The following is a 12,629-nucleotide window of genomic DNA, read 5'->3' as shown; positions in this document are numbered from 1 at the left end:
TTTATAGCTCAAATAATACAAGACTTTTCATATAAAAATTAATGTAAGTTATTTTTTTTAAACCCTCCTATAATTGGCCCCATTCACTTCCATTGTAAGTGCCTCACTATAACCTCAGTTTTTGCTCTTTTTTAAAGAAAAGGAGGGACGAGTCGAAAAAATTTTTTTTTTTTTGTGCCAATCATCAACATTATGCCACAAATGCTGTCTATTCAGCTTAACATGTATTGAACCTGGAATATTCCTTTAAACAAAATGCACAAACAATGTAGTGAGACTGTATGTGTTTTAGCAACTTCTTCACTGTTACATGTTTTGTGAAATCCATCCATCCATCTTCTGAAGAAACTTGACCTATGTAGGGTCACGGGTTGTTTTGTGAAATGTTACACAGAAAAAGGAAAACTGAGTTTGAATCATTTTATTTATGCTGGATGCTTGGTGAGCTGCATGAAAACTCTTTTGACAAGCATGTCAGCGTTATCCAGTTGATACAAGGATGTCTGATCAGGTATTGTGGGTTTAGTTCTTCAATGCATTTAGTAAAACACAAACAAATGTAAACTCTGATAGATAAAGCTGCATGAACCCAGGTCAGATATCTCCAACTGTGCAAAGGGGTAGTTCCACAGATACAGATAAGCGCAGTGGACTGCACTGGACTATACACAATAAATTTGACCCACATCTCTGCTTCTCAAAAATTTGCAGGCCTCTCTCTGACAATTATTTAATTATCTGGTCTGTATTGAGTAATTGGACATCACCTTGGGTATCCCTGCTGCAGTGGAAGTGCTGTTTGTTGTGTAACATAATACATACCAACAAAACAATCAAAAGTTCCAAAATGCTGCAAGTTCATATTGAAATGGCAAAACTCAGATTTGTAACTGAAGTACTTCTGAGACCACTTCAAACTAGCTATCTTAATATAAAACTAAATTCTGTAAGGCTTTCAGAAGAGAAAAATCCTTGCAAATCTGCTGAAAGGTTTATCTATATCTGAAAAAGGAGCCTAACTGGGTTAGATTTTGTGCAGATATAAACTCATCTTATGTTTACAGCTCCTGTTTGGAAGGAAGTCTTACCTTATGTCCATAACGCAAGGAGAATTAAAGGTATAGTTCCCACCGAAAATTAGAATTCTGCCATAATTTACTCTCATGTTGTTCCAAACCTATATGACTTTCTTTCTTATGCTAAACACAAAAGATGTTAACCTCAGTCACCATTCACTTTAATTGCATATGAAAGTGAATAGTGACTGAGGATAACATTCTGCCAAATATATCCTTTGGTATTCCACTGAAGAAAGAGTGCCATTCAGGTTTGGAACAAAGTGGGGGTGAATATATGATGACAGAATTGTTATTTTTGGGTGAACTATCCTTTAAGCATTCAGTGAAGTGGTTTCTTACTCACTTCCCAACCCTAATTTCCTGAAACTACAAATCTGAATTAACATACTTCTGTTAATGAATCATTAATTTCTAGATTTGGGATCCACTGCTGTTATGGTACTGTTATAAATTTTATAAGATTTCCATGACAGGAGGGATATATATATATATATATATATATTTTTTTTTTACACAGACATATATAGGAAAACACACTTTCATTTTCTCCCTTTCATTCACACACTAAAACAAATTTTCCTTACACAGTCAAATCAAGCACATACAAACTTCTGTGTAGTTCATAAAACAGAGACCAGTGAGAATCAGGTTAGAGACTTAACAGCCTGTTAGGAGGGAAAGCGCCAAATCCAACAGTCTTTAAGTACAGTTCAAGGCTTTAAAACTCAACGTGTGCTTGTTGATGTTTTGAGTCCATCTGCGTTTCACCTGTAATTTTCTCAGGAGCCCCTCTCCCCTCCAAACGATCCCCTAGACCTCACAGCCACCAGAAGCGTACATATACGATAAGCATGATGAAGAAGACTCCGCCCGCAGCTAGCTTAGCATACGTGGAGCGAGTGTTCAGGTACTTAGCATCACTTCTGTATTTTTTCGACAGGCTGGACAGGTTACTGGCCTTTGAGTCCAACGCTGAGGAAAAGAGATGAAAAATGAATAAGCCAAGTGCATCTGCACACAAATGATGCTAGACCTTTTTTCAGAACTGACTTTTTTGCTATTACTTTTAAAGAACTGGTTCAAAGGTAGGCTACTTATAGATGTATGAAGTCAGTTCTCCTCACAGTTGTATTTCATCACATTAAAGTATTATTACAGTTTCAATACAAGTTAAGCTCAATCGACAACATTTGTGGAATAATATTGATTACCACTAAAATTAATTGACTTACCCCTCCTTTTCTTTAAAAAAAGCCAAAATCTGGGTTAAAGTGAGGCACTTACAATGGAAGTGAATGGGGCCAATCTGTAAACGTTAAAATACTCAATGTTTCAAAATTTTAGCCACAAGACAAAAACAATTTGCATGTTAACATGATTTTAGTGTGATAAAATCATTTAAGAAGCTTTTCTGTGTACAGTTATAGCCAATTTTACAACTTTGTTGCCATGACAATGTAATATCAACAAACCCTAAAACCTTAAAATGATGGTAAAAATGACAATTTACGCAACTTTACAGCTCAAATAATACATGAGTTTTAACAGAAGAATTCATGTAAGTGCTTTTATAAAATTCCAAGTGCTTCACTGTAACTTCGATTTTTGCTTCTTTAAAAAAAATAATAATAATAATTTTTGTGATCAACATTATGCAACAAATGCTGTCGATTGAGCTTAACTTGTATTACCTGGAATATTCCTTTAACTATGGACATGTTGTACTAACATCCAGTTTGCTAACCAGAAAGTGTGTATATACTTTCTTAAAGGTGTTGTAAGCGATTTTTTTTATGGAATGGTATTAAGAAAATGCTTCCTCTCCCTGAAAGATATCACTAAAATTAGTGTCCTGAGATATCTCACCAGTCTCTGCGACAGCACTAAACTTTGGAAAGAGGGGGTGTGTCAAATTTAACGGCAATGTCGCGTGGAGTTCCAGAACAGCTAAAATCGCTTACAGCACCTTTAACTTTGGACAGTGTATCTACCAGTAATGTTATACATAATTATAGATTATATTATTGTAAAGTTAAAAAAAAAAAAAAAAAATTCGTTTTGGGATACATTTTGATTGAAAACTGTGTTTGCACTTTTTACTGTAGAATGAAATCTGATGCGATGATATTTATACATTAAGTGTGGCTTATTTTTCCAAATGCTTTTTGGTGCCAATGTAATTGTAGATAACAGAACATCTATGTGAATATAGTAAATTGTACAGACTTTTTGATCTTCGGTTACCACAGACAACAGCCTCAGAACAAATTCCAAATAAGCTAATGCTTATTAAACAAAATTAAGGATGACATTACGGGTGTGAGTAGTTTACCAGATAAGGCCTCCCCTCTCTGTAAAACTTCTTCTATGTTGGCCACCATAATCCTCTGTACATCCTGCAGCTCTGTGTTAATATTGCTCAAGTTCCTGCGTGCTCTACTGTCGATGTAAGACTTTTTGGTCTTCTGAATGTATGTGTCTATAAACAGGAGAAAAAGTATTATAAGATGTGATTTTCACTGTCTTGAATTTTTCGATCTCCAATATGTTTGGAAGCCAATGAAACTCTGGCTGGCAGAGAGTTAGGGCTATTACCAAACTCTATGAAGGAGTATGGCCTGGAGACTGTGGGCACCTTCTTGCCATGTTGTTCATGAAACTCTGCTTGCAGATCTTCAAGATAAGCGAAGGCAAGCTTTTTAGGAAACCCGGCTTCACACAGCACCAGATAGCAAACTCCTTTCTCAATGACATAGCTTTGAAAACAGGTAAGAGGACACACATTTTTTGACCCATGTGATCTCTCTTTATGTTAAAAAATGTAAATGTATTATGTCCTTGGAATTCATTAATTCACCAACTTTTGATAAATAATTTACTTTGCTCTTTCTATAAACAATGGATACTGTGTCAGATAGTGATATATTGTAGTATAGTTTCAGTACACTTACTGAAAGGCCATTAAGCCAGCCTCTAAGGTGCATCGGGTGGGACTCTGTTCATTCAGTTTGCGGAACAGCTGTTTGGCTTGGCTCTGATATTGCTGGAGGTCTCGACCGATCTGAGGACAGACATGAGAGTTAGACTCAATAACACACTCACTATTACACTGATACATTTGACTTGGTCCTGTTAAGAGGCATTTCACAAAGTTAAAGGTAAACAAACCTTTTCACTTCCCTTCATGGCAGCATGAAAGGAGGAAATGTAAAGATGTTAGACCTTAAATCAAATTTATTTTTCTTTGAAAAAAAAAAAAAATAGGAATTTATGTTTTCTAAAAGATTCACATAATTACTGTATAGCTATTCAGTTGCAGATGAAAACTTTGTCCCATATGCTGCCTTACTTCCTGAACGTAAAAGGAGAACGTCCAAGCAACTCTTTTCAATAATGTCAAAGGTCATTGGTACTCGCATGTCTCGTGACTGATCATGACACAGCAGATTTGAATGGGCATGAATGAGATGACAGATTTTCAGTAGGCTAAATAATGACTTAAAGGGGTCATGTCAAGAGAAATCAAATTTTCCTTGATATTATGACGTAGAAGTCATTCAACTATAAAAACATTTTAGAACTCAAAACGTAATCCCCAATGCAATAAAAGCATTTATTGAAACCAAGCTGCAAAAATGCATCGTTCTCTAAGGGGGTCCATTAATTCATGACCACCTCTACAGCGAAAAAACATCAATGCATATTTTACGTCATCGCACCCTTGGCCCCGCCCCCTTGTGCTCAGTTCGTAAATGGATAGAGAGCAGGACAGACAGGCCTAGTGTGGCCTAACTATTCCTGAACACCAAAGGGAACCCGTCTGGACTATTTTTAATTATTTTTGAATATAAACATGCATTAGACAGATGTCTTTTACTGTTGTCATGTATCTGCTGCTGCTTTTAAAAGACGTGTTGTCAAGTTACAACTCTGTAAAGGAGACGCCATTCTGTTTCATTCAGCTGAGCTGCGTCTTGCTGTTTTTAAGGACAAACGCCTCCTGGAAGCCTTCTTGTGCCCATCTGCGCCATTTTTAATTGTAACTAGATGGACGTCTTTGACCGGTTTGATGCATTTCCAGTGATGTGCGCCTCAGTACAGGATGATACTGTATGTGTGTGCGTTTTTTTCAGATCAGAGTGGATTGCTTGTGAACCAGTCATAATACGATTCAAGCTTTGCAAAGAACTGTTATTGAAGGATGGGGCAGTTAAAAATATTTGGACCTGATCGCAAAACCATAAGTAAACAGTTTGATTTGTGAATATTTAAAATGTCATGACTGTTCGATAGTTTATGGTGCTGAGTGTTAACAGTTGTGATTGAGATGAACAGTTTAATATATTCGGATGCAATGTGTTGGATGTGCATTATGTGTAAACCTTGAAATGTCATTTTATAATGTTGTGGAGCATGTTCATTCTCTTCCAAATGAGTTTCAAATATGGCTGTATTCGAGGAGCTGCACGATGTTAGCAAATCATAAAAGTGGGCATTTACTTTGAAGTTTAAAGGAGGCACTTAGGCCAAAATCGAGCGTTTCAGACAGAGGGCCAAAGATAGGGTGGAATATGACCATATATTACTAAATTAATAAAAAATAAATAAATAAATAATAAACTTTAACATTATCAGTGGACCTCAGGGAAGAGATATATATATATATATATACACACACACACACACACACACACACACACACACACACATACTGTATATACAGTATATAAAGAGTATGTTTAATGACCCCTTTAAATGACAGTCTGTTGCTCACACAGTTAGTATGGTTGTGGAAGACTTGGAATATAGCCAACAAATCATTTGGATTTAAGGGCCATTCACAACAAATGCATTTTAGTGTTCGCCTGCACCCTTTTTCCAATATTTATCTATGTAAACATGAGCTAGACGGACATCTTGGCCCTGTGTTTCTTTCTAAAAAGGTCAACTTTTAAAAGTGCACCTTGAGACACCTGTGTTCTGTTATATGTAAAGCATGCTTGGTCTGATTGTTTGGTCAGCCCTTTTTTGATAGTTGACAGCTAATAGTCACTAGCTGTGTCCAAAATGACACACTATACATTATGCACTTACAGAATACAATATGCACTCAGCCATGTAGTCCAGGGTTGCTGCAGAGTTTTTAAAATCAAATTTAATACTTTAAGACCTTTTCAAGACCTGAACAAATAAAATTATTACCATATCCCCATACCAAAACAATCTCATGTATCACAGACTCTTACTTAAACAGGCAGGGGCACACATTTAACATGGTCTTAAAATACACAGTTACAATTTAAATCATTGGTAATTAGAATACAGTTACATTCAAGAAGTATTTTGATTACCAAAGAGATTACTTTGCATTTTATTTTCATTTGTTTCATTTAATATTTAGTCCTTTCAGATGGAAAACATTTATACATATAAATGATACGATCCAAAGTGCATTTGAACAGCAGTGAAACACTTTCTTATGATGTGTTACATTCATACGAGCAGACAGAGAAGTAAGTTTGAAGTTTGGAGCAGAAGAAATAGAAATAAACCTTGTGTAATTTGTCAGCTTTACCCTAAGCTAAAATTCTATTTCCAGCCATTTTACATGCACATATTACCAGGCACGATCATATTTTTTTATCAAGAAAATTCACATTGGACCATAATTTCTTTTTTTCTAGTAAGACCTTTGATATTAGGGCAAAAATCATATTCTTGATAATAATTTTTGTATTGTTTTCCTGTAAAAATATCTAAAAATCCTTAAAACAAGATCAGTTTGATTGAACTTGTTTTAGAAACAACACTGCATAAGATATTTAGGTTTTTCAGAGAATGTATTTTTAACGTGTATTATGTCTTACTGTACTGGCAGAGTTTTTATAGTCAAAACAAGTGAAAAAAATCTACCAGTGCTGAAGAAGTAATCCAAAGTATTTAGAATATGTTACTGACCTTGAGTAATCTAATGGAATACATTACAAATAACATTTTACAGCATGTATTCTGTAATCTGTAGTGGAATACATTTCAGAAGTAACCCTCCCAACCCTGCAAATAAGAGATATAAAATGTGCACTCCTACAATAATCTACAATGTATTACAATATAAACAATTAAAAGTACACATTGTCATATTTCATCTGTAGTACACAGGCTGTAATACACATTTTAAACGCTTAGTGTCAGTGTTACATGTTGCTCCTTTAACGTTTTTTTTTTTACTACATGGAAGCATTCGCCGTTTAACAGATGATGGAAGGGACATTTTAAGCGCACGTGATGTGTTGCCACTCAGTTTAACACTTATATCCAAAATAATAAACATATTCACTCAGCGAGGGTGATGGTTAAACATTTAACTCACATTTGTAAGGTGCTGTCTTCATTGAAGTTTCGGTATTTGCCACATTCTCCATTGTTTACAATTGTTTTGTCAGAACAGCAAGGCCGGCAGGTAACTCCACCCCTTCCGCTACGTACAGCAAGCCGCGAATGCTGAGTGCATGAAGTGTCCAACATTCCACACTCTGTTTTGACGGTTGAAGAAGTGCATCAAGATGGGATTGGACTCAAGATGGTGCCGAGTATGGCTGCTGCGTTGCGAGCTTACAAATGTGAGTTAAATGTTTAACCATCACCCTCGCTGAGTGAATATGTAACACAGACACTAAGCGTTTAAAATGTGTATTACAGCCTGTGTACTATAGATGAAATATGACAATGTTTACTTTTAATTGTTTATATTGTAATACATTGTAGATTATTGTAGGAGTGCACATTTTATATCTCTTGGACTCATTGGACTCAAGATGGGATTGGACTCAAGATGGCGCCGAGTATGGCTGCTGCGTTGCGAGCTCCGACACAACATAGTAATGTTTTGTTTGTTTTGTTCACAGTTCTTATGTTTTTTGTCTTGGATGTTGTCTGCCTTATTGTCTACGACAGACAAACACTTTTGGACATTAGTTCAGCAATCTCACACTGTAAACCGGACTTCACATTCCTCAATGCCGACCCGCTGTTTACAAACACGCCAGCGGAGCCCTTTGTCTGGGCAGCACGGCCGCGGAAACGCAGGAGGAAAAGGGGAAACAGAGCCGGCGTTCTCATCAGAGTAAGACGCCGCGCAAATCGACCCCCACTACCCACTATTCTACTGGCAAATGTTCAGTCTCTGGATAACAAGCTCTGCGAGCTGAAAGCGCAGATCTCTTTCCAACGAGATACAAAGGACTGCTGCATTATCTGCCTTACGGAAACTTGGATGTCTGCGGAGATTCCAGACTCAGCCATTGAACCCACGGGGTTCTCCGTGCACCGAGCGGACAGAGCGAAAGACCTCTCAGGTAAAAGCAGAGGTGGTGGTGTATGTTTTATGATCAACAAATCCTGGTGTGATCAGAGGAACGTACATTCTATCAAGTCTTTCTGCTCTCCTGATCTGGAATTTCTTATGCTTCTGTGTCGACCATTCTGGCTACCGAGGGAATTCACAGCGGTCATTATCACTGCTGTGTACATCCCCCCACAAGCCGACACAGACCGGGCACTCAAGGAACTGTACGGGATTATAAGAAAGCAGGAAACTGCGCACCCTGAGGCCGTGTTCATTGTGACCGGGGACTTTAATAAAGCCAGTTTAAAATCAGTCGCACCAAAATATCACCAGCACATTAGTTTCAACACACGAGGAGACCGGGTTTTGGACCATTGCTACTCTCCGTTCCGGGATGGCTACAAATCCCTCCCCCGCCCACCATTTGGCAAATCGGACCACTCTTCCATTCTGCTTCTGCCCGCTTACAGGCAGAAATTGAAACAGGAAGCACCCACCCTCAGAACGATCCAGTGCTGGTCGGACCAATCAGACTCTACGCTACAAGACTGTTTTGATCACACGGACTGGGAGATGTTCCGGTCCGCCTCTGATAACGACATCGAGCTTTACACTGATAGCGTAATGCAATCCTGTGCGTAGAGGATGTCGTTCCGACCAGAACAATACGGATCTATCCGAACCAGAAGCCATGGATTAATAGCGATGTTCGCGCAGCACTTAATGTGCGGACCTCCGCTTTTAATTCCGGGAACGTGGAGGAGCATAAACAAGCCAGTTATGCCCTCCGAAAACTATCAGAACCGCAAAACGCCAGTACAGGAGTAAGATTGAAGGACAGTTTAACACCACCAACTCTAGAAGCATGTGGCAGGGAATTAACATCATCACGGACTTTAAAGGGAATAAAAACTCCGCCATGAACACTGCTGCCTCTCTACCGGATGAGCTAAATACATTTTATGCTCGTTTCGAGGGAAATAACACCGCCCTCGCGGAGAGAGCTCTCGTGGCTGAAGCTACAGAGGTTAGTTCACTCTCCGTCTCTGTAGCGGATGTAACCCGATCCTTCCGACGGGTGAATATCCGCAAAGCCGCTGGCCCAGATGGCATTCCGGGCTGCGTCATCAGAGCGTGCGCGAACCAGCTGGCTGGTGTTTTTACGGACATTTTCAACCTTTCCCTCTCTTTGACTGTAGTCCCCACATGCTTTAAAAACATCCACCATTGTGCCTGTTCCAAAACAATCAAAAATAACTTGTTTAAATGACTGGCATCCTGTTGCTCTGACCCCCATCATCAGCAAATGTTTTGAGAGACTAATCAGAAATTACATTTGCTCTGTATTGCCACTCTCTCTTGACCCGCTGCAGTTTGCTTACCGCAACAACCGCTCCACCGATGATGCCATTGCATCTACAATACACACTGCTCTCTCCCACCTGGTAAAAAGGAACACTTATGTGAGAATGCTGTTTGTAGACTACAGCTCAGCATTCAACACCATAGTGCCCTCCAAGCTTGATGAGAAACTCCGGGCTCTGGGCTTAAACAGCTCGCTGTGCAGCTGGATCCTGGACTTCCTGTCAAGCAGACGCCAGGTGGTTAGAATAGGCAGCAACATCTCCTCATCACTGACCCTCAACACTGGAGCCCCGCAGGGCTATGTTCTCAGCCCGCTCTTGTATTCCTTGTACACACATGACTGTGTGGCAACACATAGCTCCAATACCATCAAGTTTGCTGATGACACGACGGTGGTAGGTCTGTTCACTGACAATGATGAAACAGCCTACAGAGAGGAGGTACACACTCTGACACACTGGTGTCAGGAGCACAACCTCTCCCTCAACGTCAGTAAGACAAAGGAGCTTGTGGTGGACTTCAGAAGAAAAGACAGAGAACACAGTCCCATCACCATCAATGGAGCACCAGTGGAGAGAGTCAGCAGCTTCAAGTTCCTGGGTGTCCACATCACTGAGGAACTCACATGGTCCATCCACACTGAAGTCGTTGTGAAGAAGGCTCATCAGCGCCTCTTCTTCCTGAGACGGCTGAGGACGTTTGGAATGAACCGCCACATCCTCACACGGTTCTACACCTGCACTGTAGAGAGCATCCTGACTGGCTGCATCTCCACCTGGTACGGCAATAGCACCGCCCACAACCGCAAAGCACTGCAAAGGGTGGTGCGAACTGCCAGACACATCATCGGAGGTGAGCTTCCCTCCCTCCAGGAAATATATACAAGGCGGTGTGTGAAAAAAGCTCGGAGGATCATCAGAGACTCCAGCCACCCGAGCCATGGGCTGTTCTCACTGCTACCATCAGGTAGGCGGTATCGCAGCATCAGGACCCGCACCAGCCGACTCCATGATAGCTTCTTCCCCCAAGCAATCAGACTTTTGAACTCTTGATCTCCCACGATCAAAATACATAAGCACTGCACTTTATTACCCTTACTCTTATATCTCACACCGGACTGTCATAAATTATATTATTATTATTATATTATGTTCTCTCTTAACAACTGACTATCAACCGACAGCCTGAATGTCAATACAGTACAATACTGTACATTCTATATATATATACTTTTTTATATATTTTTATTTTTTATTTTTATTGAATAATGTGTATCTATATTGTGCGTATTGTATACTGTACAGTGTATGTTATTATTTGTATACTGTTGAGTGTAATTATGTGTATAACAGATGTTTAAATTGTGTTGTGTTAATTTGATGTTATTGTAAATTGGTATATGTCTCATCATTGTCACGACTGCTATGTTGATCGGAACTGCACCCAAGAATTTCACACACCATTGCACTTGTGTATATGGCTGTGTGACAATAAAGTGATTTGATTTGATTTGATTTGATTTGATCATATGGGTGATCTAGTACTCTCTAATACGGGTATTTTAGTAAAACGCGCACTAGTTACACTACAAAATGGCGTAGAACAGCGCAGAAGTGTGCAGTTTGGGAAGCAACTACTGTCTACTTCCATTGTATGAAAAAAGAGTGGCTTGGACATTCTGCTAAAAATCTCCTTTTGTGTTGCACGGAAGCAAGAAATGCATACAGTTTGGAATTTTCATGTTTGGGTGAACTGTTCTTTTAAGGCACTGGACTTTGTGAAGTAATATTTACCTCCAAAACAGTGGTCGAACGAAATTTCTAAAAACTCCCCACTGTCTACGTCCCCCAAGTTTTAATGATTGTTGTTACGCCACATTTACATTGTCATACCATCGGGTGATGAAAATAAATCAGGTGTGAGCATAAATCATTCCAGAAGAGGGCGTAGTTAATAATCAAAGGCGCTCGATGTACTAAAGAAAATCTAATACGCACTTTTACTATTTATTTATTTATTTATTTATTGATTGATTGGAGAATACATAAGAGAAACTTTTACAGCACATAACGATCCACAGAACTGCTAGACTCCGAGTGAATCATTTAACAATTCAAGTAAATTCTAAAACAGTGATTATACCACAGTAATTTCAGCGATTTAAGGCCTGATTTAGACAGCTATATATTAACTGTGGATTACAGATCACGATAACGAGACATATTTAAAGAAATTACGTTTTCAAGGCATTGCTCTTTGATCTGTCAGATTTACAGGGCACATTGGCCTTCCCTGACACACAAATGTAAATGATGAAACATACAGAGATTACAGAGCACAGATACCTGCTCGTCCTCCTGCATTGAAGCGGCCAGTGGCAGTCCATCCGCCAGCCGGGCGATCATTGTCAGAAGCACCATTTTGCTGTAATGTCAGATTTGATGAAAATGGATAAGTGTTGGACCAGGTAACACAGCAGTAAAAATGTCTCTGTCTGGATTACAGGTCGACAACACTCCTCCGTACGCTGAGGTGGCCGGAAATACGTGAATGTTTGGTGTCGCTGTATTATTGTCCCTCTGGGTCTTATTTTATTTTTTAACAGCTAGCATTGGTTCCGCATTGCTTGGAACACACAAAGGATGGGAATTAAATGTAACAAAATGTTGCCTCTCTAGACGACATAAATTAATGTTATTTATTATTTGTTATTTAGATCTGAGTCATATATTCTAGAATCTGTCAGTGACAATTATTCTAAAAAATTATATCTTAAAAGTCTTGGCAGATAGGTTGCTGGTACAAAATTACAAACAAACATTACTTTCAATTCCATTGTT

The 12,629-nt window shown here is 39.0% G+C and overlaps 1 protein-coding gene across 1 annotated transcript; it reads right to left on the bottom strand.

The window, feature by feature from the left end:
• Positions 1-1,557: 1,557 nt before the first annotated feature.
• On the bottom strand, positions 1,558-12,329 carry LOC127415247 (vesicle-trafficking protein SEC22b-B-like). The gene is made up of 5 exons (XM_051653916.1): positions 12,135-12,329; positions 4,031-4,140; positions 3,675-3,835; positions 3,412-3,558; positions 1,558-2,051 (listed from the first exon to the last, which is right to left on the bottom strand). The coding sequence occupies exons 1-5, from the start codon at positions 12,207-12,209 to the stop codon at positions 1,897-1,899; spliced, it is 648 nt and encodes a 215-aa protein (XP_051509876.1). The 5' UTR covers positions 12,210-12,329; the 3' UTR covers positions 1,558-1,896.
• Positions 12,330-12,629: the final 300 nt, after the last annotated feature.

Source organism: Myxocyprinus asiaticus, chromosome 24, assembly GCF_019703515.2.
Source record: "Myxocyprinus asiaticus isolate MX2 ecotype Aquarium Trade chromosome 24, UBuf_Myxa_2, whole genome shotgun sequence".
Classification (NCBI taxonomy): Eukaryota; Metazoa; Chordata; class Actinopteri; order Cypriniformes; family Catostomidae; genus Myxocyprinus; species Myxocyprinus asiaticus.
This window is presented reverse-complemented; position numbering and strand designations above follow the sequence as displayed.